General features: G+C 44.0%; 2 protein-coding genes across 5 annotated transcripts in view; one reads left to right on the top strand and one right to left on the bottom strand.

Annotated features, from left to right (window-relative positions):
• Window positions 1-12,775, bottom strand: part of HPS5 (HPS5 biogenesis of lysosomal organelles complex 2 subunit 2) — a 1,306,927-nt gene extending 1,294,152 nt beyond the window's left edge. For both annotated transcript variants that reach the window (XM_069623788.1, XM_069623787.1), the window contains exon 1: window positions 12,606-12,775. The gene's annotated coding sequence lies outside the window, so the exon portion shown is untranslated. The remainder of the gene's footprint in view (window positions 1-12,605) is intronic.
• Window positions 12,776-12,889: 114 nt separating this feature from the next.
• SAAL1 (serum amyloid A like 1) overlaps window positions 12,890-23,415 on the top strand; it is an 887,265-nt gene continuing 876,739 nt past the window's right edge. The window contains exon 1 of one of the 3 annotated variants that reach the window (XM_069623790.1): window positions 12,890-13,120. Coding sequence is in view for 1 of the 3 variants with exons in the window: in XM_069623789.1 (XP_069479890.1) it covers window positions 16,897-16,900 (4 nt within the window). In the remaining 2 variants the exon portion in view is untranslated. Of the gene's footprint in view, window positions 13,121-16,760; window positions 16,901-23,415 lie in introns of those variants that run through there. The other 2 variants (XM_069623789.1, XM_069623791.1) reach the window with 2 other exon arrangements.

Genomic DNA, 23,415 nt, shown 5'->3' on the forward strand with positions numbered 1-23,415 from the left:
TTTAAATGTTGCTAACTTAATGGAGAAATATGATTAAATATTAATTGAGTAATTGGTCATTACATGATGGGCTTTACAGATCACTACATTGCGGCTTTGGAGGTTACCTCCTAAGAATTATGTTGGCATGTAATGGCAAATTGTGTATTTTAAAGCACATGGGGCTTATTACATTGGTGAAAAAGTGGTTAGGAATAAAACATAATTTTTTGTAGGATTTGGAGCCTCTTTTCTCTGTCCAAAAGGAGTTTTACACAAAACTTGGTAGCAAACATTGGCCAAAACATTGAGCATTTGACAACCACTTCATAGAGGTGTGTGGTGGTGTTACCTAGGTTTCTGGATGAATTAATTGTCTTGTTAATTTAAACTTATTAACAGTAACTTAATTGGATTTTAATATATGGCAAATTAATTATGAAAAATGTGGCGTGCATTTCCCTTATCTGCCCATTATCCGCATGCCAGATGGACAGAGTATCAAACTGTGACAATTTTTCCACTAAGAAACTATTTAATAATAAATGGAGGTGACACTAAAAGTAATATTTCAGATAACTTTAGTGCATGGTGGAATCAAACGCAAACCCTTGTACAAAAAGCAGGGCCTTCACAAATTATTTAATAAAGGGAAGTTGAGCATGCATGCCAATTATAGGTCGATTATCCTGCTACTAACCGTACAAAGGAACAAAATATGACAATTTTCTCCAGGACACAAACATGGGAACATGGTTCAATTATTTTGCTCATTAACACATTTGGCAGCTTGGAAAAATATCTGAAGATGACAGGGTTTTAACAATTTTACTACTATAATAAGTAACGGCATGTACTGAAAAATAATGTGCATAGTGGCAAAAACTCAAATCTTGCATCTACATTGCAGGCTCATTTGCCAACATTCTCGCACAGTCCAGGACTCTATCCTGGCTATACTACTACTGAGGTCTCATCCCTTAAGCACCTGAACACCATGGCCTAGAGCAACTGGCGAGCAACAATTTAAGGCTCCGCAAGCAACATGTTGCTCCCGAGCTACACGTTAGGGATCACTGTAATAGATAGTGTCCTGACGCATGTAGGTCCACCAACACCAGCATTGAAGGAGAGCCAAAGTCCTTTTTTAACCAGGTTTGATCAATGCATCATGAGTATTAGGGAGAATTCTCTGTTAAGGCTAATTTCCCAAACCTAGTGAGTCCCCCAGCAGCTTTGCTGGATTTTTGGGGTTTATTTTTTTCTCTTGCTTAGAGTGAGCCTCTTTTTCTCCCACTCTTAGACAGGATTTGAGATATCCTTTGACTTTGTAATGTGTTTAATGGGCTCTGGGGTCTTTTACTCCATAGGGTTTCATGTGGTTTTTGGTAAGTGTGTTACACAGCACCCTCAGTGCAGTAAAACAGGGGTGTCATAGTGACCCCCAAACCTAGACTCCATACCCTGGGACTGACTACTGTCTCCCAGGGCATGTAAAGTCACCATTGACTTTACTAGTCTTAAATTGGGAACAGAACCAATACAAACCATCATATTGTGGAATTACTGGTAGGGGTAATTAGATTGCCCCTGGGTCTGTTTTTCGAGGGGGCACTGTGCAGTCCCCCCTTGTCGAGTTTCTGGCTGGTGGCAGTGGTTACCATGCAAAATATTCCTTTAGAATATTTACTATGGGATTTTCCCATTCATTTTAAACGCACCACTTTTTGTTGCAATGTTAAAGATACTGCTGGGTTATTTATTTAATATTTATTCCCCGGTTGGGTCTTTTTGCCAGGACTCGGTTTTAAAATGGCGTTTGTGTTCGCCTCTGTAACTCCAACCCAAGTCGAGCCCTTTGTTCCACTTTTTGGCGGGCTTCTCCACAGAAGCCTCCAAAAGTGGTGCCACTCTGTCTGGGTCTACAGGATGTGTGGGAGGAGGGTTTAGGCACCCTGGACTGAGTTGCCTCGGCAACTCAAGTCGCACTCTTGTGTGATTGGCCCAGTGGTGAGCTGCCCGGCTCACCACTTAGCATGTTTAAGTGACAGCTAGGACTGATGAATGGGGATTTTCTGCATAAAAGCAGGGCTTTGGGGACTGGAACTTCAGAAGTCGCCACAGGACCAAAGAATCCGAAGAGGGAGAAGCTGAGCCGACTTGCAACGACGACACCACCGGTGGAGCCCTGCTGAACCGCCTCACCACTTCTTCCAACGCCAGAGGAGATCTTCATCCCGAAGAGTCTTTTTCCTTTGACTGGTGGGGATAACCAGTTTGCCCGCCTTTTCACCTTCCCGGATCATCTCGTGGCCGCCTTGCCAGTGACAATCACCCCGGCAACCGGAGTACCACGTTTTACCACTACCGCGAATAAAAGGGTAGTACCTTTTAACTGGAGAACTCCGCGGCTGGTTTCTTCCCAGGCAGTGCAACGACCTTCAGCTTTCCTCCACGTCGAGATCATCTCTTCCTCTGGACGACGCCGTGACTTGCAACCGCTGCCAGGAACAACTGCCCCCACTGGAGGATTCTCTCCACTTTCAAGGTACTGTGTCCGCAGGGCCTCCCTCGCAACAGTCTGTGTGGGGTGTCTCTTAAATCCTCAACTTACCACTTGGGTTGGCCCTAGGCTGGCTAACTGAACTTTTCTGAGCTGAACTAATTATTTTCTGAACTCCCTGCAAGACTTTTCAAGCCTCTTAAACTGTGTGATCTTGGGCGCATTGGTGCTCTGTTCTCTCTAAGAGGGAGCCTGGCCTCTGAACTCTTTGCTCACAAGTAGACTTTGGCTTTCCTGCCTTGCTGGGTGCTTCTAAAGTATTAGTGTTGTGTGCTTTTCTAATTTCTGCCTTTTCCCTCCCTTTTATTTTAATAACTTATTGGAGTGCCATCTTTAGTTAAGCGCTCACCTCTGTCTGAAAATAAGTGGTGTTAACTAAGACTTGTCTAATAAGGAATAAGGGATGTATATATATTAATAGTGACTGTGTTTTGAACTTGCTTACAATAATAGTGCTGGAGTGTTGCTAAGTGAGTCTTTAAATAAATAATTATATACTTTGTTACCAAAGCTCTGGTCAGTGTTTGCTTGTGCTACTGTATTTTGGTAGCTATCTTGTATACTCTATATACTGTCTAACTCTTCTTGAGAGAAGTCTGGCTGCTCAGCCACAGCTACCAGGTAAATCTGGGTGGTACAGACTGCTACCAATTGGGTTTACTGCCAACACCTGTAGTCTTAAGCCTTTTGCAGTGGTCCCTAAGGGAACTGCACAGGTTTCTGCCTAACAATGAGACTATTCCAGGGCCTGGCGTCTCGTGTGATAGTTCGGGAGGAACATAGGATCTTTGGCAAAAGGTAAACCCTCATGAAATGTTGCATTCCATTCTTGCAGGATAGCTGGATGTTGAGAGACCCAGTCGCCAACCTCACTAACCAGATTAGGTGACGCTGTACATAAACAAACAAAATGCGCCTTCCCCAGGGTGGTATATGGGAATACCAATCAAAATAAAGTTTATTCAGATAAAATCCATAAACCACAACAGAAGCAATGAAACAGTACAAAGTTCATAAACAAAATATAATGTACTGGACACAATAAAACACTTGATGAATGGATACAATTTATTTATTATTTATTTGTATATAGTTTATTCAAACCTTTACAAAAACATCAAAAAACAATCTTTTAAACAATCATTTAAAAGAAGAACACAGCAAAAAGAATGTTTTCACGTTATACACAGACAACTCTACTGACAAAAAAAGACAAGATATAAAAAGTAATATTCGTTGTGCTCAGACTATGCATAAACAATTTCATAATCCTGAAATAGCACATTTAGCTATATGGTGTTATAAATTTATACATGTAAGCTTTTGATTAATCCAGATAGGGCCAAGCCCTCATGAGTGCTTTGGATATTTAAACATATTTTCCATGCCCACCCATCTTCAAACATAATGTAGTTGAGTTTTAGAGGTTCCAGATATTTTACCCTAAGTGGGTGAAGGATCACACATTCCATAACCAAATGTGTTAAAGACTCCTCCTTAGCCAGGCAGAACCTGCATCTAGCCATATCCACGGGGATCACCCCTCTTCTGACTAAGATGTCTCTAGTGGGAAGGACATTCCATCTAGCTCTAAGGACAATACCTCGATATAGTCTATCTGGAAATTTTAAAATAACCTTTGTGGCAGATCCACTGGCTCTATATTCGAGGTTCAAATGCACCAATGAAGGATAAGAATGGAATGTATCTACAGTTTCAAGGGCCTGATCACGCTCTCCTTCCCACGCAACAGGAGAATAACCAGCTGGACGACTTCAGGTGCTTTCAGAGGCAGGGGAGCTGGAGCGCTGGCTGGCAGGGGCTGAGCCCCAGTAAACTCTGATGGGAGGGAGGCCCTTTCCCCCAGATCTGCAACCCAACTAAGCCGACAGCGGGCGAGCCGCTGGGTTCGTATATCGGAGAGCAGGGCCTGCAGGAGGTGGGACTGCTGGTTTCCCAAACATACCAATCTTCAGAGCAGGCATCATACCGTCAGGGTCTCTGTCCGCCAATGACAGAAAGAGCCGAGAGTGCGCCTATAATTATACCCCACCCCCATGGGGGTAATCTAGTGGGCCTTCTTGCTAGAACTTACTTGTATACCATTACACAGGGCTCCCGTCCCTTAAACGCACACTCATAACACAGTACCGCTTGCGCCCACCAACACCTCATCTGTTCTCCAAAACGCCTTCACACTCCAGTACACTGTCCTTCTGGTCTATTGGTCTGCCACCTCCTCCTCTGACCTCAGCCGAACCCCACCTTCCCATTTTCTGTCTCCCTTCTTCTCCTACCTCTCCTTCTCTCGCTTCTTTCCCTAACCAATCTTCTCCTGACTTCGCCACCTAGGAGATGTTACTGTGAGTTAAAGACATAAGAAGAAGTACTGCAGTGCCTGCAAGGAGGGTCAACACAACCTGGGTGGAGCATTTTCTATCATGGCTGACCGTCCGCAGGGTGTATATTAGGGGTGTCAGGGTATTAGTTTTATGATGGTACGATAACCTTCTTGCCAAATGACGGTATATCATGGTTATCGCGGTATAGCAGGTGGAGTTAAATAATCTTAACAAATATTTTCTAAAAGGTCATAAATTGACAGATTTAGCATCACAAACAAAACCAGGCACCCAGGGCCAGAATTGGGCTTTTCAACATACTTTCCACTGAAATGCCTTGCTTCCACCAAACACAAACACACGTGTGGAGAGGAGGTGGGGGAGCCCTGCTGCAACTGGCAAAGCAAACTGAATAGCTTTTCTTAAGTGGTCATTTAGGCTTTATGCTCCCCCACTGGCTACTGGTGAAGATGAACATGTTGCCATCTTGATAACCTGCATGCCACCGATCAATGGAGGCTGATGGTAGCATACGCTTGTGCGCATATACACACACAGACACACACACACACACACACACACAGACGCACTCTCTTTACGTTACAGCCTTTAGTTTACTTGCGGGCCAAAAGGTGTTCAGTAATCACGGACATGTTACCCTTTGGTATGGCAGCAGACTGAAACCACAGAGAAAGCCAGAGGCCCAGACAATATGCACAACACAGGCCTTAGTCAATAAGAGAACAGACCCATCTCCGAGACCCCTCCTGGACGTGAGACAGACAGTAGCCAGCAATGCACATACACTACTTAGAGTTCAGTATATGTAGAAAGATGGCACAAATAATTAAAGTGCAGGCAAACATTAGGCTTAACCAGACATACACAGACACACAAGTAAGCAGGACAAAGACACGAGGAGTGCTTCAAGTAGTCATATAAGCATTCATTAGAAACACTAAAAAGGTAGCAAATATAAAACACGATATGCATATAGCTAACATCCTTGAGGTGTCTAACACATAGAGTAGGCCACAGAGTAAAGGTAGTTTGATAGGCCATTTAGATTTACTAGGCGTCAGGAATAGATGGATAATTCCACACAGTAAAATGCATCCAGTTCCAGCTCATATTATTAGAGGGACACACAGACAAGGTCAGAGGTACGGGACAGGGTGTAAAGTCACACTGTGATTGGTCAGAGCAGGGAGGCGAAGCTCATTCCCAAGGTCCTGACGAGGAGCAGTGATTTAATCAGGTGTTACACTTTTTCTCATGTGTTTTTCACAAAGTTGTAAGAGGTTTACAGGGGATAAGCAAGGGGCAGAACGGCAGTAGGTTCCCAGGCCTGAAGCAAGTGCAACTTGTAACACATACTGTGCCTGTCCATTGCTTTAGAAACTAGCAAGACTGCTGAGAATAAGAAATCTAATAAAAGGGTGCATACACAAGTTGATCAAGGGAAAGACACATACTGCCCCCAGTGGGAAAACATCCACCTAGGAGTGGAATTATAAATACAGAAGAACATGAGTGCCCCAACCAAAGAAGAGGTCGGCATTCAGGACCAAGAGAAGCCAAGAGGTCCTAGTATATAATAGGGAATACATAAAAGATTATGTATTGATTCCTGACAACCCCTGATTTATAGATGGTCATAGGCAATAGGGTCTGTCACCTTTCCGCATACATAAATACACTATTTGGACACGCAGATGGTCCCAGAGCAAGAAGCAACGAAGCACGCTCCATGAAGTCATGTAGGCACATCACGAGAAAGGAAGCAGGGTAACATGTTTCCAATGAGAAGTTGCAATATTAACTGTCAGTTGAAAAGCTACAAGGGTGAGAACGGTAAGTCGGTGCCAACCTTATGGTCCCATGAGAAAGTATATGAAGTATTCTTTTTTTGTTACCACACTGTGCACACATCACAATTCTATTAGCTAATTATTATGGAAGCGACCTACCCCAGGACATCCGAAGAGACATAGCCAATCAGCAATCGAGATGTATTTAAAAAATGTTAGCCTTTCAACTGTCCAATCAAAACCGTGTGAAACTAGATGACCCCATCAGGAGATCATTGTCAAGAGGTAGTCATGGAAATGGTCACGCGGGATTGGATAGGCCAATAGGACTATGTACTGTATAGAATCACCTATAGCCCAACTAAGACTGTCCATTCACCAAATGTGAATTTACATGTATCTTAAAATATTGTTTAAGACTCCACTTTTCATTATATAAACTGCCATTTAATTATGTAATGTTGAATGATTCGGGAATTGTTTGCAGCTGCGGTTGCATGCAAAAAACTGTTGTTTTTTCTTGCTTTTGTGCACTTTTATTGGCTCATTGGATTATTTTACAATACTGATTTGTGGGCCTTACCCTACAACCTGTAACTAGCCGGTAAGGCCTTGTGGCCATTATTAGTAGCAGCCAGTCGGAAGAACATGGAGAGTGTACTAATTTGAGGATGAAAAACCAGGCGGCACAGGCCTGGGTTTATACCTTCAAATTGAAAAAAAACTACAAATAAGATAGCTGTCATGGAAAAGCGTGCCGCTCTACAATTTCCACTACAGGCCACAGAGCCAGTAAGGAGTGGAATGCTAGAGACAAGTGTGCTCGAGAGGCGTTGATGGGATATTCAGCAGTAGGTAAGTGCAGTTTTATTATTTACTTGAGGCCGTGTGATGCATTTGGTGGGGAGAACCATCTGGGAGATGGGTCTCTAATAGATATGTTGCATCCTGTTCCAGGGTTAAACAATCAAATAGATGCCCATCAGTTTAATCCAATGCACAATAAATATTTGGGTGGGACTCTTGGTATGATCATTTATATGTGTGCTCTATTATTGTAGGCACAGGTGTATAATTTGGAAACAGGAGAGTTGGATTCGAACTTTACCAGAATTGTGTGATCCTTTGCAAATCACCTTTTCTGTGTGCGTCTCAGTCCACTTCAGTGTCGAAAGTGGGAGTGCCGTTTAAAAACCAAGTAAGCATTGGCAAAGCCACTAGTTTTTACTTTGGTATAGGCATTGTAAACGGGTTCTACTAGGAATGAGGGGAAAAGTGAGGGTGAGGGGAAGAACAGTACGAGAATGAGATGTAGCGATGAGCAAGGGAAAGGGTTAATCTGTGTGGTCAAGAAGAGGAAGGGTGGCGCAGTGCACAGGGATGGACACAAATCACCACTAAAACTTTCTTCAAAGCCTTTCTGGGGATGTACAAAAACCCATGTCAGCAAGTTCATTTGTTAGAAACTATTTTGAAATAGTAAGGTGGAATTTTCAACAGTGCCCCCTGGTTTCTAGTAATAAACCTAAAACAGCAGAGTCTAGCTACGGAAGAGGTGCAATATCACTAGTGGGTCCATATCGGTTGAGAATAATGCTAGAAAACATCTAACTAGCATCTAAGAAATGTTTTTTACTGGATCCAGCTGAAGCATATTGGTTTTAATATTGGAATTCACCTGATAAAATGTTCCCCTCGACCTTTCTTGATAGAAAATCCAGAGATGTACAGACACTCATCTGTAATTAACTGGATCCATTAGAAACCAATTGGAAATTGTTGTTATCTGGAATTTATATCAGGGAACATTGCTTTCAGACGAAAAGCTTAAGACCGGAGAGCGCATTTACAGCAAAGCTGGGATACGACTATTGGAATCTACATGATCCACTTGCTGACGCATACTTTAGTTGACAATGAGGTAACCTATACAAATGGCAGAAAATAAACAAGCACCCCTTTTATGTACCATCACAAATATTTTGTTCCCAATATCCAGCATCCACACTTAATTAACACAGAGCACATGTGTGGCCACATGCTTAAAAGTGCTTCCACAATAAAAGGCTTTGCTGTTCCAATACTTAAATAAGTACTCTTCCACTTTCCATGCATATTAAAAAAGCTTAAAATTTTACCTATGTGTACTTTGTGAACATCTTGGCAATGTTCTTTTCGTTTTAAAAAATGTTTCATGTCTGCACATTTGCAGGTAGTTTGTATCAAATGCAGACTTGAATGGAAAAGGCAGACACACCATGGTTTGTCGTGTTGCTATAAAATGTTGCATAGAGATATGTATGGGCGTTTCAGTTTGTATTACTAAATAAGTAGAATTCACCTTGTTTTTTTGTCGTGGCCCAATGCCAAAACACCACTTCTACAGGATCCAGCAGAAACTGATCAAATGAAATGTGCCACCAAGGTTGCATCAAATTCAGGGAGGGGTCTTTTCCGAACAGTTTTAGAGGTACTGGGGTCATTTGACTATGTTTCATAGATGCTTGGGTAAAACACTTGGAGCAGAGATATTGTTATACAATCATTGAGACCCTTTCGATTTATGGGAGAGTTGGGCGACCAGCACATAGCAAGGTTTCCGTTATGTTTGCATGTGTTTTCAGGGCATAAACAGAATCACTATTACCCAAATGCAAAACTCCCCTATGGTGTAATTTGTCAGGCTTCCAGTCTATACACTGCTACATGGCGAGGAGACGTGATTCCACTGGATGTTGTTTGAAAAGCTATTTGTATTTTGTTTATTTGTATGGCATAAATATTTACATCTAGAAATACGACCCTCCATGACAAATCGGAAGATTCCAACCATATGAGGAATAAGGATGCCATGTGCAGGAACCTAATGATAACACTGGGTGATCAACCCATACTGGCGCTGAATGGACTTAAAGGCAGATGGTCAGTATAATTTAATAGTATTTCATTGCAGTTTCAGAGCCAAAACGATCTACCAAAAGACAGAATCTTCAGAGTGCATAAAATTCCAAAGTGGGGGATTTATTGAGTTCGCATTAGGGATATTTGGGTACAAATTAGTTATTTGCCTCCTCCATGGCAAGCATTAGGAGGTGCAGGCAATTGTGATACACAAAGTTAAGGAGAATGCCTCGGAAATGGCTACTTGTGTAGCAAGCATGGTCTGTACTCTATAAGCAAAGGCGCTGGTGATGTGCCTGGAATCTGATAGTGACATACTCATGCCTCTGACAGGAACCTCTACTGGAGAGACTGGTCCACATTTTGCATTGGTGGAAATGATTTTTTACTGGCTCCATTTGCTTGAATGGGGGTTGGCGATCCTCTGCACTATCATGGAGAAAGAGTTATTCCATTTCTACATAGGAACGGCGTATTGCTGTTTAATGGTATTTGATTATGGTAATTGATTGACATTTCTATGCAACTAGTAGCCTGTCCCTTAATTATTGGTTTGAACAATACTTGGGTTTTCTGTTATTTGCAGTCATAAGAAGAGATGAAGTGTAATATAAATCATTGGAACACCATACGCTAGTTCGTTTGCTTTTTACCGAGTGGGCCTTCCGTTCAAAGCACTAAGAAAAGGGTCCTGGACGCTTTTTCCTTCTCCCCAGACAAATATAGAATCAGCTAGGACTGAACATTTGAGCACTGCCAATTTCCCCAAGTCATGGCGAAGCAGACTGAGCACCTTAACGACCTGCAAACACATTTCTTTTATCATTGGCAGAGCCTTTCATATGCATGATGTAACATTTTCAACTGAAAGACCTAGCAGAGCACCCTTTATAGATGCGTTTATATCCATGATATTTACCACCTTAATGCACACCAAAAAAACATTGCCTTATGTCCCTAATCAAATGTTCTCAACATCATGAATAAGAAAGAGTTGGAGGTTTGTACAAAGAATCTCCATATCTAAAGGAGTTTATTACACAACTTATTTTTGTGTGTGTCTTAAATCACTAAAATACAGTCGGGGTAAATAGATTTTTCAGGTTTGCATTCTAGGACTTCTAGTTTACCATTCAGGGTGTGAAAATGAAGTCCAAAATGCCATTATTTTGGCTTAACATGTTGCTATAAGGATTTACATGTGTTCATGTGGCTTTACTATGCAATTTGTGTTTTGTAAGTAAACTCTGTTAGTATTTTTGCAGGCCTTGAAATCCAAAACTGAAATATTTGTACAGAGTAAAGCTTGGAAGGTATGTGGCAAATTTGCAGAGTAGCTTAAAATTCCTGTTTCACTGTTTAGCCAAAGTGTGTGATACTGGTCAATTATTTAATCCCACACCAACTTAACTGCAAACATTGGAGTCCTTATCTCAAATTGTGTAAGCTTAATCACACTATTTTGAGAAAACAACACCCTTGCAATGGGACAGATTTAATGAGTAGGAAAAAAATAGTGCACACTCTTGCTCCTCCGTTAGTGGACCCCTAAACCGACACCTCCCGCTCAAAACACAAACTCTTGGAATGTCTTTGAGCTATCTCAATCAAGCAGTAACATTAAACTTTGGATTGTCACTGTTATTTCTGAGTAGTGCAGAGACTTAAGAATTAAAGGATTAAATGCAGCTTCAAAAGTGCTACAGATGTGACAAAAATGCCTTAAACAAGTGTGCCTTCACGCACTTGATTTATATATTTTCCTAGCTACCTAAACAAACATTGACAAAGGCAACAGTTTGTATTAGATGGGTACATGCCAAACACTGATATGCCTAAATAATCACACCATATTCCAGCTATTCCATATTGAACTGAAGCTGCCAGCAGCACATCACAGTTCTCCTGCTCTTTTTTCCAGCTCAGTCCTACTAAATACCCGCCTCCCTCCTTGCTTTGCAAATCCACCAAGAGACAAAGCATGTGGCAAGGTGTGCGGTATAAGAACCTTTAACATAACATTATAGTCAGGTAGTGCCATTATGACAGCGCCTGGAAATGCCTACACAAAAGCCAAATCTGTTGTCTTTAGCAATGTTTCCATTCAATTAAAGTGACTGGAGCCAGATGATTACTGGCAACTACAAAGTATATTGAGTTTAAGGAACAGCACAAAAGTACTGAATTTCTTATTTGCTCAATTACTATTACTTACAAATAAAAGTATTCATTAAGAGAAAGTATACAGTAATTAAAAATAAACATTAAGCTGTCACTTGTCATAGATGGATTAACTTCCTGTACTATTCGTGTAGGAAAGTCTAGTGCCATTAGCTTATTATTCCATCCAGTGTAGTCTGGTCACAATACATAAAGATCCATCGAACCTTTCAAATCAAAGGTCAAGCGCGACCTAATCCTCCCTGTCCCTCCCCAAATGCCCACGAGTCTGTACCGCCATCCCACTGCCTCCTGTTTGGATGCAGACAGAGTACCACTAGTTCCTTTTTTTCCACTTCCACCACTGGTTACAACATACCAAATTCCGGTTCCTAAAGCCATTAACTCAAAATAATTCTTGCGTCTTCTTTTGGTGGCACCACTGGACCAATAGAAAACAATGGGGGCTCAGCCGCCTCACCAAACCCCGTGACAGCAATAAACCACATTAGCCGCCGCCCACCCTTTCAATCATCTGACTGGATGTCACCCCTTCAAACTCTGTGGTTACGGCCGCACACTCCTTTCCTGCGAGTGTTCCTCCCTCCCAATAGTTATTAATTCGCGTTTCTCTCTACCGAGACCAATCACCGTATCTTGTACGCGGTCGTCGTCGGAGCACTTCCTCGACTTTGCAACGAGTGCAAACATTCCGGTGTTATAGGGGAGGGTCCCGTCTCTGTATCAGTCCTGGGACTGTAGAGTCTCATACCCTCTCAAAATCTCCACAATACCCCTATCGCGTAACCCACTGGGAATGGTGGGTGCTGCATATCAGAGCACTCTTACCTTCCAGTATGGTCGGTGCGATGTCGGTTATGTGGCGCTAACCTAGGCTCTCTGGACTACTATTGACAGGGGCTGGACAGCAAGACTTCACGTCAGTGAGCAAAAGGGTGGGGCCCAATGTCAAAGGGGCGGGGACTAAACTATGTTAATGCATAAGGGTGGGCCGATGGAAATGTGTGACAGGACAGACTGCTGGCAAGACAGTAGCAGGCACGTTTCTTGGTCTGGGTGTGTAATTGCCACGAGAGGCGAAATGTTACTCTTGGGTGTGATTGCCTTGGTTAGTGTGGTGAGGGAGGGAGAGCGATCCATCGACCGTCAGCTAGTAACAGCAGCAAGTGCTGCCTCTGCCTCTTCTGGCCTCACGTGACGTTACGTGAGTCAGGGAGGCCCTCTGAGCCCGGGACACCGTTTGTTCGATTTTTGTACCGAAATACTTCGTGCTGGTTTCCGGAATCCGACACTTCTGTCTTATTGATCAGTACTCCAGCGCCATGATGTTCCTTTCAGATAAAGTATGTTTATGCGTTATAAATAATAATAAAGTTTAAAGAGAGGGATGCCGGTAACGGTAACTCCTCCGCATTGGTTTGAAAGTGTGTTTAGATTCCACTGTGGAACACAGAACTGAATTGATTAGATGGTAATCGGCACTTTTTCGAACTTCAGAGACCGCTGCAGTTTTATATTAATGGTGCTGTTCTTTTGTGTCTGCAAAATCTTACTCCAGTCCATTTCCATGCACCCCACGGTGTCATGATCACAAAGGAGGCAGTATTTCTCCAGGACAAAGGGAAACCTGGGGTTTATTATTTCAGTCACTGTTGTATATCTCCAGCATTTCCCATATCCACCTTTCTGGATTTTGTTTTCTTTTTGCACATACGTGCTATTTATAAGCTGAAACTTGCATTGACGATATACCGCTAGGAGGGTGATTGGTTGAGAGGAGGAATACAGAGTTTGTGGGTGGGGTTAGGTTATTAGCACACCCATTGTCTCCCAATTGCCGTGCTGATCCCTGTGACCATTCCCACCCACTACCTGCTCCTCCAAGCCCACAATAGGTCTTAGTGGGATCCGTCTGAGCTAGTTCTATCAAGCCATAGCATCAACTGAGTGGTTTAAGCCCTGCTAGTGTTCTTTTTTAGTACTTTTCTGAGTCTTGATGACTTAATTGTAGTTGTAAATATGCTACAGGTGTAATAAAAAAAGACTTAACAAGGTGTGCCTTCAGCCACTTGATGTACATGCAGGAAGTGTGTTCTCACATATGTTCTTTGCACTGAAATCTGGGCTTGGGTATAGGCATTAGATAGGAATTTGCTCACGTACTCATAATTTTCCAGCAGTTATGGCAGTGCCTGGCAAACAGTGCTGGAAATGGAAAAATGTATTCTGGGAACCCTTTCCTCCTCAGGGTTTGGGGGCGAGGGTAGGGAGAGGAGAATGTGGGGACACATAACCTGGCCAAAAAAGCAAGGAGCATTCTGGAAACATAAGAAAGCCCAGAATTTTTATTTGACACCTGTCATTGATAGTGATTCAGCAAGAAACCCTTTTTTACAGAGTATTGGAAGTTGGACTATGTTCTTTTATTTGGTCACAATACTCTCCCTAACAAAAACATTTCTGTAAATTGCAAATCATATATACCAATGTGGACCCTTCGAAAAGGATGTGAAGTTTTAGCTGTTACTGCAATTCGTCTTGCATGCTGAGTCTTCTGAAGCGTGTGCAACTCTTGCGTGAGAGCTCGACATGGGAACAGATCTGTGAGTTTCCTAGGCTAACCCCTGAGCCTCGTCTCCATCTTGTTCTGCCTCATTTCCTACCCTGCTGGCAAACGCCTATTACATATTGTCACAAAACCAACAGTTGTTTCTTATTATAGAGCACAAAACACTTTTAGTGCTTAAATAATAATTGTTAGAATTAGTCAAGTCAATGGTGGTCATTTCATTAGCCTCAATAGAGTGGAAGGCTGTGGTTCAAAAGGGTGGAAGGCTATGGTTCAAAACTTTGACCTATCGTTACGCACAGAACAGACCGGTAGCAAGCACTCGCCCGACAAAACCATATTCTGAATAAAACACTGGTGCTATAGCATAATCGTCCTTTGCAGGACATACTGCGGTGCCTGCAATGCTGCCTTTCCTGGTGCTTCTTCTGGGGCCTTGTTGCCACTCAGATGGCCTTCACTGTGATCCTACTGCTGTTCTCGGTGCCCCTCTACGGACCCTGTTGCAGGTTAGGGTGCCACTTCGGGGGTCCTGCTGCAGTTCACTACTTTTGCTCAGTCCACTGTCATGCAAGGAACCCTATGGCCATGCATTAATTTAAAGCACAAGTGTTGTTGGGGCGCTGCTGCAGCTCCAGTGGCCCATCTCCAGCCCTGGGGATATACAGTTTGCTGGGAGTAAAATTGAATTGTGTGAAACAAAAGGGAGCGTGAGGGGGTGGGTTTATGGAATTGCTTGTTTTCCTAAAGTGGTGAATGTGTTGGATTGCACACACGTTCATCTTGTACTGCCACGAGGGCATGAATAGATATTCTGCAAACATAACATGACATACTCTATAAATGTGGTGTGTGCAGCAAGCATGAAAATTATGCACTGTTGTGCGAATTACCCTAGCTCAACCCATGACTTCTACATATGCCAGAGCCATACCCTACCTGTAATAATAAGATGTCTCCCACAGGAAGGTGAATGGCTGTTGGGTATGTGGAGCAGTAGAGAGAGTTTGCATGTGATTTATGCATGTCCTTCATTTACAATGCTGCATGTCTCTCAACTCAAACCAGGTCTGTTGATACCCATTCTCAACCCACCTAATGCACCAGAGGTCAGATACAATGAGGCCCACTTAAAGACCTGGAATACTATCAATTTATATGGGTCTCTTGAAGAGGAAGCTTAGATGGCTTAAGGCACAATGTCACACTCCCATTTTTCTGCATTGAAGATGAAGAGATGAGGAGGAGAAGAAGAGGTAACAGGAGTAGGCAACAACCGTGACAGAGATGGGTGTGAACGAAATGAGGGACTGGCAAAGTGGGATGCGCTAGTGAACAATGTTTTTTAATTAAAGTCATCTTCCGGAACAGTGCAAGTGCACATAACGGCCAGCACCAGCGCATGGAACATCATTCAACAAACCAGCACCCATGCCAGGCCTCAGAGAAACACATTTTCTTGTTAGTTCCATGGACATTTTTAAATGTTATCAGATTGCAGGGCCAGGAGGCAGGGTATGGGGACATTTAAGGAGCAGAGGCTTGGGGATAAGGATGCAATAAATGCTTTCGAAGCAGCAAAGGCAAGGAGACCTTAACATAGACTAGAAATTGATACTAAACTTTAAAAACCAAGACTAGTATATACTCTTTGTGTACTCGGCTTTGTCTGAGGAATTACTGCAAGGTTTTTGAGATCAGATAAAACCTGTTTCATTTGTATAGCAGTGATTTATTGACGTTGCCGTGGGGTGTAGGTTGGTCGTGGTGCGCATGTCATGCGCTGGATGGGGGACGCATTTTAGTGTTTTGCCCTGGCCACCAAATTGACTAGAAACTGCCATGGAAAGTAGCATATGTTTATGATGTCTGTTTTTATTTTTTACTCTCTGTTCAGCATCGCAATTTTTGGTATTTTATTTTTTAATTTAGGTCTTAGAGCAGGGTCTTTGTACGATGTCTCTGGATATATAGGCATGCTGCATAAATTACACTTCCACATCATGGCATGGTGTGGTGTGCGACAAGCTACCTCTGTAAATATTTGTAAATGTCCTTGCTCTATGTATGTATGTATATATATATATATATATATATATATATATATATATATATTATGTAATTTGTAACTGCCTTCTGTAGCCCTCTGTAACTTTTCCAAACATGCGCCTTGATGCCCGTGGGCAGGCTGCGCAATATAAATAAATAAATACGAATACAAATGGTTGGAGGAATCGGATCCTCGAAAGACAAGCTTTGGGATTTTGTCACATTAGCGCATAGCCAAGTCTCAGGCCGGCCCACTACAGTTCAGTCTAAAACATGGAATTGAAAAAAAAACATCCAAACAATCAACCCGTGCGTGTGCAGACTGCCTGTAATCCGACTGACGTCAGCGCGTTGCGTAGCCGGCCAACCAGTCTCTTCCTCTCTTTTAGACTAGCTGTGTAAGTGTTTTGCGCTGGGGTTAAATTCTGTGCGGGAAACGTGCACATCTTTTACAGAAGGGAAGCGACAGCACGGGGAAATTTAGAGGAGAAGCAAGCAATCATGGGTAATACTTACTCCCATTTTAGCTTTTTGTGTAACCCGTATCTGCCTGCGAGTCCTTTAACTGCAACTTTGAGCTTGTCCCAGTAGAGCCCGGTGCCTATCTGTTTTTTGCTTCACTCATTGCGAACCTCCGCCTGTATAAAACCACCTGCTTGCGACCCCTTCTGATGCCTAGTATATATCCCTGACAGAGTCTGTGTCCGCAAATCCTATGAATTCCTTTGAGTTTCTCTGCCTATGGCTTCCATGCCCCCATTACGTTTAAACGTGACATTGGCAAAGCCTATGGTTGTATCATTGCTATGATGTAACGTTTTTTTTTTTCCTGTGGTGTAACACAGAATGTGGGGGGGTCCCTCTGCGAGCCATGCCGAGGGGCTCCACATCGCAGCCGACACCACGCTCCCTGCCGACCTGGACCACCATGTATGATGCGCATAATGATCATGCTACTGCAGGATCATGCTGCTGCAGGAGCATGCCACACACTGCACTTATCACCTCCTCAAGCTCCCCTTGGAACATCTCCTATCCCCTCTTCCACGCACTTGTGCGATCTGAATGACAAGGCCTAGTAAGATCTTGGTTTGTCCTCCTTCTGTTTCCCCCTCCTTGTCCTGTCTTGCCTAGAAAAACATGTGTTACAGGCGCTTTATAAATGACTCATATGTAAGTATTCGTGTCAATCAAACCTTAAATCTTTCTACTAGCACAGAAACAATGGGGCTGTGCCTGGCTCCTGACATCCAAATGTACCAGCTCTGTGCGTGGTCGCTAATGTATAGCTCTCAACTCGCACACTTTTGGCTGGTGTCACCCGCCTTTTAGACAGCAGACTCACCCATCAAGCCTCCTGCACGCCTACTTCAATGCGCTTTCACCCGACAAAAACAAAACTGGGGTTTAGAGCTATGATAATATCACGCACAGTAATCAACACATTTTCATGTTGGCTTCATCAGTATATGCCAGTATCCCCATGTACAAACATTCAGTTGTTGGCTTTGCCCTTAAAGCCAGTAAAAATGTCCTGCCACAGGAAGAAAACATGTTATTGCTGCTGTTCAAATTCTTGCCCAACCCACGCACCAGCATGTAAGAGTACTCTTCAAGTTCCTTTTCCCCTTAACGCCAGTAAAGCATGCAATGCTACAGTAAAGAAGCATTTCCTTGTTTAGATGCACAAATGATGCTAGGGATGGGTCAGTGAGAGGAGATGTGTATAACCAGGCCATACGGAAGATGGAAAACAGTATGGTCACCGGACAAATGTAGTATTAAAAAGGTACATTTTTCATGCAAACGGATGCCGAAGGAGAGTGTGGATGTGTACATGGGGGATTTGAGAATATTGATAGCGTCCTGCCATTTTTCGGGTGTAGAAGGCGAGTACATCCGAGATCAGTTAGTGTTGTGCACTTCAGATTTAACACTGCAAGAGAAACTGTGGCATGCTAAGAACATTAGCAGGGACAGTTGGAAATAGCAAGGAGCATAGAAAAGAAGTGTGCTCTGTATGTAGAAATGAAGGAGAAGAGTGGGGAAGTTAAGGCAATACAGCAAGTGGTGGAGGAGCAAGGAGAAAACAGTGGTGGCTGCAGTACAAAAGGAGCCCCCACATACACGTGGAAGTGCACGGGGAGGAGGTATCCGAGGTGCTTGCTTTAGATGTGGATTGATGTGGCATTTGGCATCGGATCCAGAGTGTCCAGCAGTGAAGGGGATATGCCGCAAGTGCAACAAGAAGGGACATTTTGCAAAGATGTGTTGTGCTAGTGAGGGAGCAACAAACGACACAGGATCTGCAAAGTGAAGGCAAGCGTCCCCAGCCAGCACGATCCTCCCCACAATGAGAGACAATGAAGGACTCTCCCAAATCGGGAATAAGGCCAAGACAGAGTGCGGGTGAGCTTAAATGGGAGTTTATCAATGAGAATATGGCATGCAAAGAACTCTGCAAACTCCGAGAGCGCTCTGTCTGACAATAGCAAAGACAGGCGTATATATTTACAAAAAACGTCATAAGAACCTACACACTATAGGGGGCACAAGTTCGATGGGATTGGGTGTCGATGACTAACTATAGGTGCTGCTGTGATGCGGTTGGCTTTGGCTGGAAGACGTCACTGGTCATCCTCGTGGGTTGGGCTGGGCCTGGCAGGTTGGCTGAGTTCATCCGGGCGGTGTTGTTGTGCCATCGCGGCCAGTGTCAGAGATGAATGTCTTTTCCTGACTTATTTGCCCTAGGCCATGCACACCGCAGTCATTCAGTCATTTCAATATTATCTTCTTTAGTAAATCTTCCAATAGGTTATTCTACAGGTTAATGCAACACAGGAGGAATGTACCTTGTTAGGGGTCTGGCGGTAATACGTCAGGACATGGTTACCAGTGTCCTGTTGACCGGGGCCATAGGTCGGGGTGCTAAGCTTCAGGGCCTGGGACGGGCGGTACAGGTCTTTCTGTCTTGTTAGAAGTTGTTATAGATGTGCCGCTGTGTGTTGTCAAAGTGTTGGGTGTCCTGATTGCACAGGGCCATAGGTCTAAGATGATCCGGTGTGTTATGGGGTTTACGAGGGGGCGCCTTTGGAAGTGTGTTTTCAGGCAGAGGTTTACTGCTGTGCTGTAAATAATGCAGGTGGCGGGCCGTGGCCTTGGGTGCTGCAGAGGGGGCTACAAATCTTTGAAGCGGCTCCAGTCTGGTTGGGGGAGGCGGAGTAGCGCAGCGCGGGCCTCTGCTCTCATGTCTTGGCAGCATTCGCAGGGTGGGAGGGGGAATGGCCTTGCACGTATTTCACAAAGGTATCTCCCTCGTGTGTTGCCGATTTTAGGTAAAAACATCACAAACATTTGAACACTCTATAATACTTATTCAAATCATTTTGAAACATGCATTTAAACTTTGCTGGATGTGTCTCGATTATACCCAGTCTGAGCACCTTATTCATACACTATGTTTTAACAACTACAGTATTTAGTTATATGCATATACATTTGCAGTAAGTGAGGTAGTATTAGGGTTGGTGGAGTACATAGAAAGTAACCCGCCACTGTACGTGGCGGAGGTGGCACATGAGGGGCTTAGACATACACGTGTGACGAGTGCATTCTCGCACACTCTTCACATGTGCCCTTGGTATGGTTACATTCGTTTTCTTGTGTACCCTAGCAGCATCATTTCAGTTGTGGCGCGGGACCGCGGGGTGTGGGGCTTTCAATGATACTTATGAAGAATAATCCCCCGGAAATGCTTTTATCATTTGCACACCCCTGCAGGGGTGTGGGTCCTTCACGGCTGGTGTCATGTACGATAATTACACAATTTCACAGGTTTCTTTAGTAAGAGTGGTTGTATGGAGAGGATACATGTGTTAAAAGTGGTTTCTTACATTCATATTTGGGTACCTGTCTGCTTTCAGCAGATGACCATTCTACAGATCTTCCCATCGCCCAGGCCTTGCTGACCGGGTCATTGTGGGAGCAGTGATACACTGCGGAAGGTGAACTGTTACAATGTTAATGTATTACGCTAGATCATGCCCGTCTTGTTCGTGGGAACGGGCTTGCAGCGGATCTACCATGGTGCTGCGGAGACAGGGAGGACTGAAACTTTCCGAAGGTGGGGGCCGCGCTACAGCGCGCTGAGCTCACACCATCTTTAGCAGACAAAAAATGGTTTCTGAGGCCTAGCTAAATTTAATACGTGCGGGCAATGTCTTCAGCAGGTGAGCCATCCACCACCTGGGCCCTGGTGGTAAGGAGGGGATGCCCGATGAGCCATGGCCCTCACCTGGGGTGGAGATTCAGGCCAGGGGGGGTCCCTTGGACCACCCCTCCCCTACATTTCCCCCTTTTCGTTACTTAAGTAACGAATACTTTAAGTCCTCCAACCTCCTACATTCTTCTTCGTCCATCACTGCCTCATCCCATGCAGGTGTGCCTTTTATGGGCATCCATGCTCTGCACACCCCTCGTAAGCTTTCCCCTCTTCTGGCATATTCATCTGGGGTGCAAGTCAGGTAGATACATCCGCCATCTCCCGCCAAATCTACCCACACCTCCTGGTACCATTCTAATACACGGGGCTCTCTAATCGTGGTGTGCCACGCTTTATCTATGATATCTTTGTCGTGATAGATAGGCACTAGCTGATATCTTGGTGTGTCATCTGCTCCTGTTTGCACCTGCACTTCCTGCATGTTTTGTATTGTCCCACGAGTGTTGCCCATTGTCACCATCATCATTGCACCATTAGGTACTGCGTTAGCACAACATCGAAGGCCCACCTGGCACAGGCAAAAAATTAAAAGGAGGAACACCACAGCTGGCATCAAAAATTTCACAGTTGTTCCAAGCCATGAGGGGACCCAGGAGAAGAAGTTATCGAACCATGTACTGTCTTCTGCTCCACCTTCCATTTTCATTTTTTCTCCTAGGTTGTGGACTGCCTCGATCACATGGGACAGGGAGCCATTTTCTGCGTCTTCAGAAGGTACGAAAGTGCAGCAGGAACTTCCTATTTTTCGGCAAAAACCTCCATCCATTGCCGTCAACAGGTCCAGGACATACCTGTTTTGCATGGTCATCAGTCGTAAAGCCCTTAGTTCCACTTTTATTACGTTGAACCCTTCTTCAGTGTCGTTCGCCAGCTGAATCAGTTCCCAGCGTGTTATCTGGAGCCATTTTGCATTTGCTCTTGCTTGGACACTTGAGACCAGTGAGGCAAAGAATGTTTCTGCTGAGCTGAATAATTGATATTTATCTGGGATCTGAGCCAATAGTTCTGATGATTCCTTTGATATGTAGTTTGATGCACGTCTGTTACGGGTCAGCACTTCTCCCTTGCTTCCGGAAGATAGGAAGTACATTTGTGACTCCGCAGTTGGCTGGGCTGCACTCTGTTGCAGGCGTTCCTGTGTCTTTTTGCTCCCGTCGATGTGGCTCTCCGGTATTACCATTAGGGCTGAGTGCAGAGTGGCCATTGAGCAGCTGCCACTCCATGACGGGGGGAGGTGTAGGTATGCCTGGTTGCCACATACCCAGTACGTGTCCATAAGGGCCGCTGTCCCTTTTCTCAGATCTGGGATGGTGAGGGTCTTGTTACAGTTCTTGTTTGTTCCCATGGAGGTCTTCCCCTCTCCTTTAAAACATAGTTCATAGTCTATTTCGCTCTGTAGTTTGAAAGGTTTTTCAATGGCGGTTACCCAAGTTAGTTTTGAAATGTGTTCTTTCCATACTGGTGTGCATGTTTCTTCTATCCACTGCAATTTCTCTGGTGCCACACCTCTCGGTGCTTCCGCCTTGCACATTACTTCTTCATCCTTCCACTTGTTATCAGAAAAAAGTGTCCCTTGTATTACAAAAAACGGTTCTTTCAAACATACCACCCCTGCCGTCTTTGGATAGCACGTTTTCTCGTTCTGCAGCATTTGAAAAGTAACTTCGTGTGCCTGGAAGGTGTTCTTAATCCTGCATAACGTGAGATGAAGGAGACATTGGGCATCTATAATTGGCAGCTCTTTGGGTAGCAATACTTTGGGTGTACCTGAAGCGTGAGGGATGAGGGAGCAGACATAGCAGCTCTCATTTGTTGTTTGTTTAGCTGTGGCACTCATATCCGCATACCATTTATTTGTTTGGTGGGGGTGTCGTGGGTCTTCCATCTTATCTAGACCTAGCCCATAGTACTCATCATACTTTCTCCTCCCTGCTTCCCTCTTCCGTCTGTTGTTCTTGTTCCTCATGTACTTCCCAACTTCCTGGGCGAGGGATAGAATAGACCCCCCTTTCCCATTCCCGCCCCCCGTGGCCCATGCATCATATAATATTTCGTGTATTGCTAGCAGCTTTTCTTTTTCGTCCCTGACATTATCTTGAAGGTCATTTTTTAGGGTGGGGGCAGGTTGGCTGGTGGGGGTGTTATACAACCATGATATGGCAGACGGGCTTCGGTCATTTAAACTGCGAGCATTATACCTATACATCACTGGTGGAGATACTGTGTTGTTTTGCGTTCCACCCTGTGGCTCTTTCTTTTCTGATATGACAACATTGGATGGTGTGGTGCGATATCCCCATACAAGTTTAGCTCCGTCCCATACCAGAAAATCACCTTCCCTTACAGTGACACTTGCAGTTACATTGGTCCTAGTGGTGCTGTTAATCCCAGTGCTGTTAATCCCTCCCCCCTCGTTCATCTCGATAGAGATGAATGCTATAAACCAATATGTAACCAGACCAAACATTAGCATAAAAAACATCGTAATGCATACAGATAATCCGCACTCATACGAATATCTACATCTCTCATTTAATAATTCTCTCATTCTACTAATTCTATCCGTTGCAGGCTGCCTGTTAGATGCCATGGTAGTTCCTGTTTGAGGTATAAAAGTGCATTAAGTGCATGCATGTAAACGTTTTGTTGGCACCATTAGTGCCAATATATATATATATATATATTGACGAGGAATGGAAGCGGGTAGGGTTGCGGGGAAGGGTATTCACAGACAAGGG

Source organism: Ambystoma mexicanum, chromosome 11, assembly GCF_040938575.1.
Source record: "Ambystoma mexicanum isolate Mex_15411 chromosome 11, UKY_AmexF1_1, whole genome shotgun sequence".
Taxonomy (NCBI): domain Eukaryota; kingdom Metazoa; phylum Chordata; class Amphibia; order Caudata; family Ambystomatidae; genus Ambystoma; species Ambystoma mexicanum.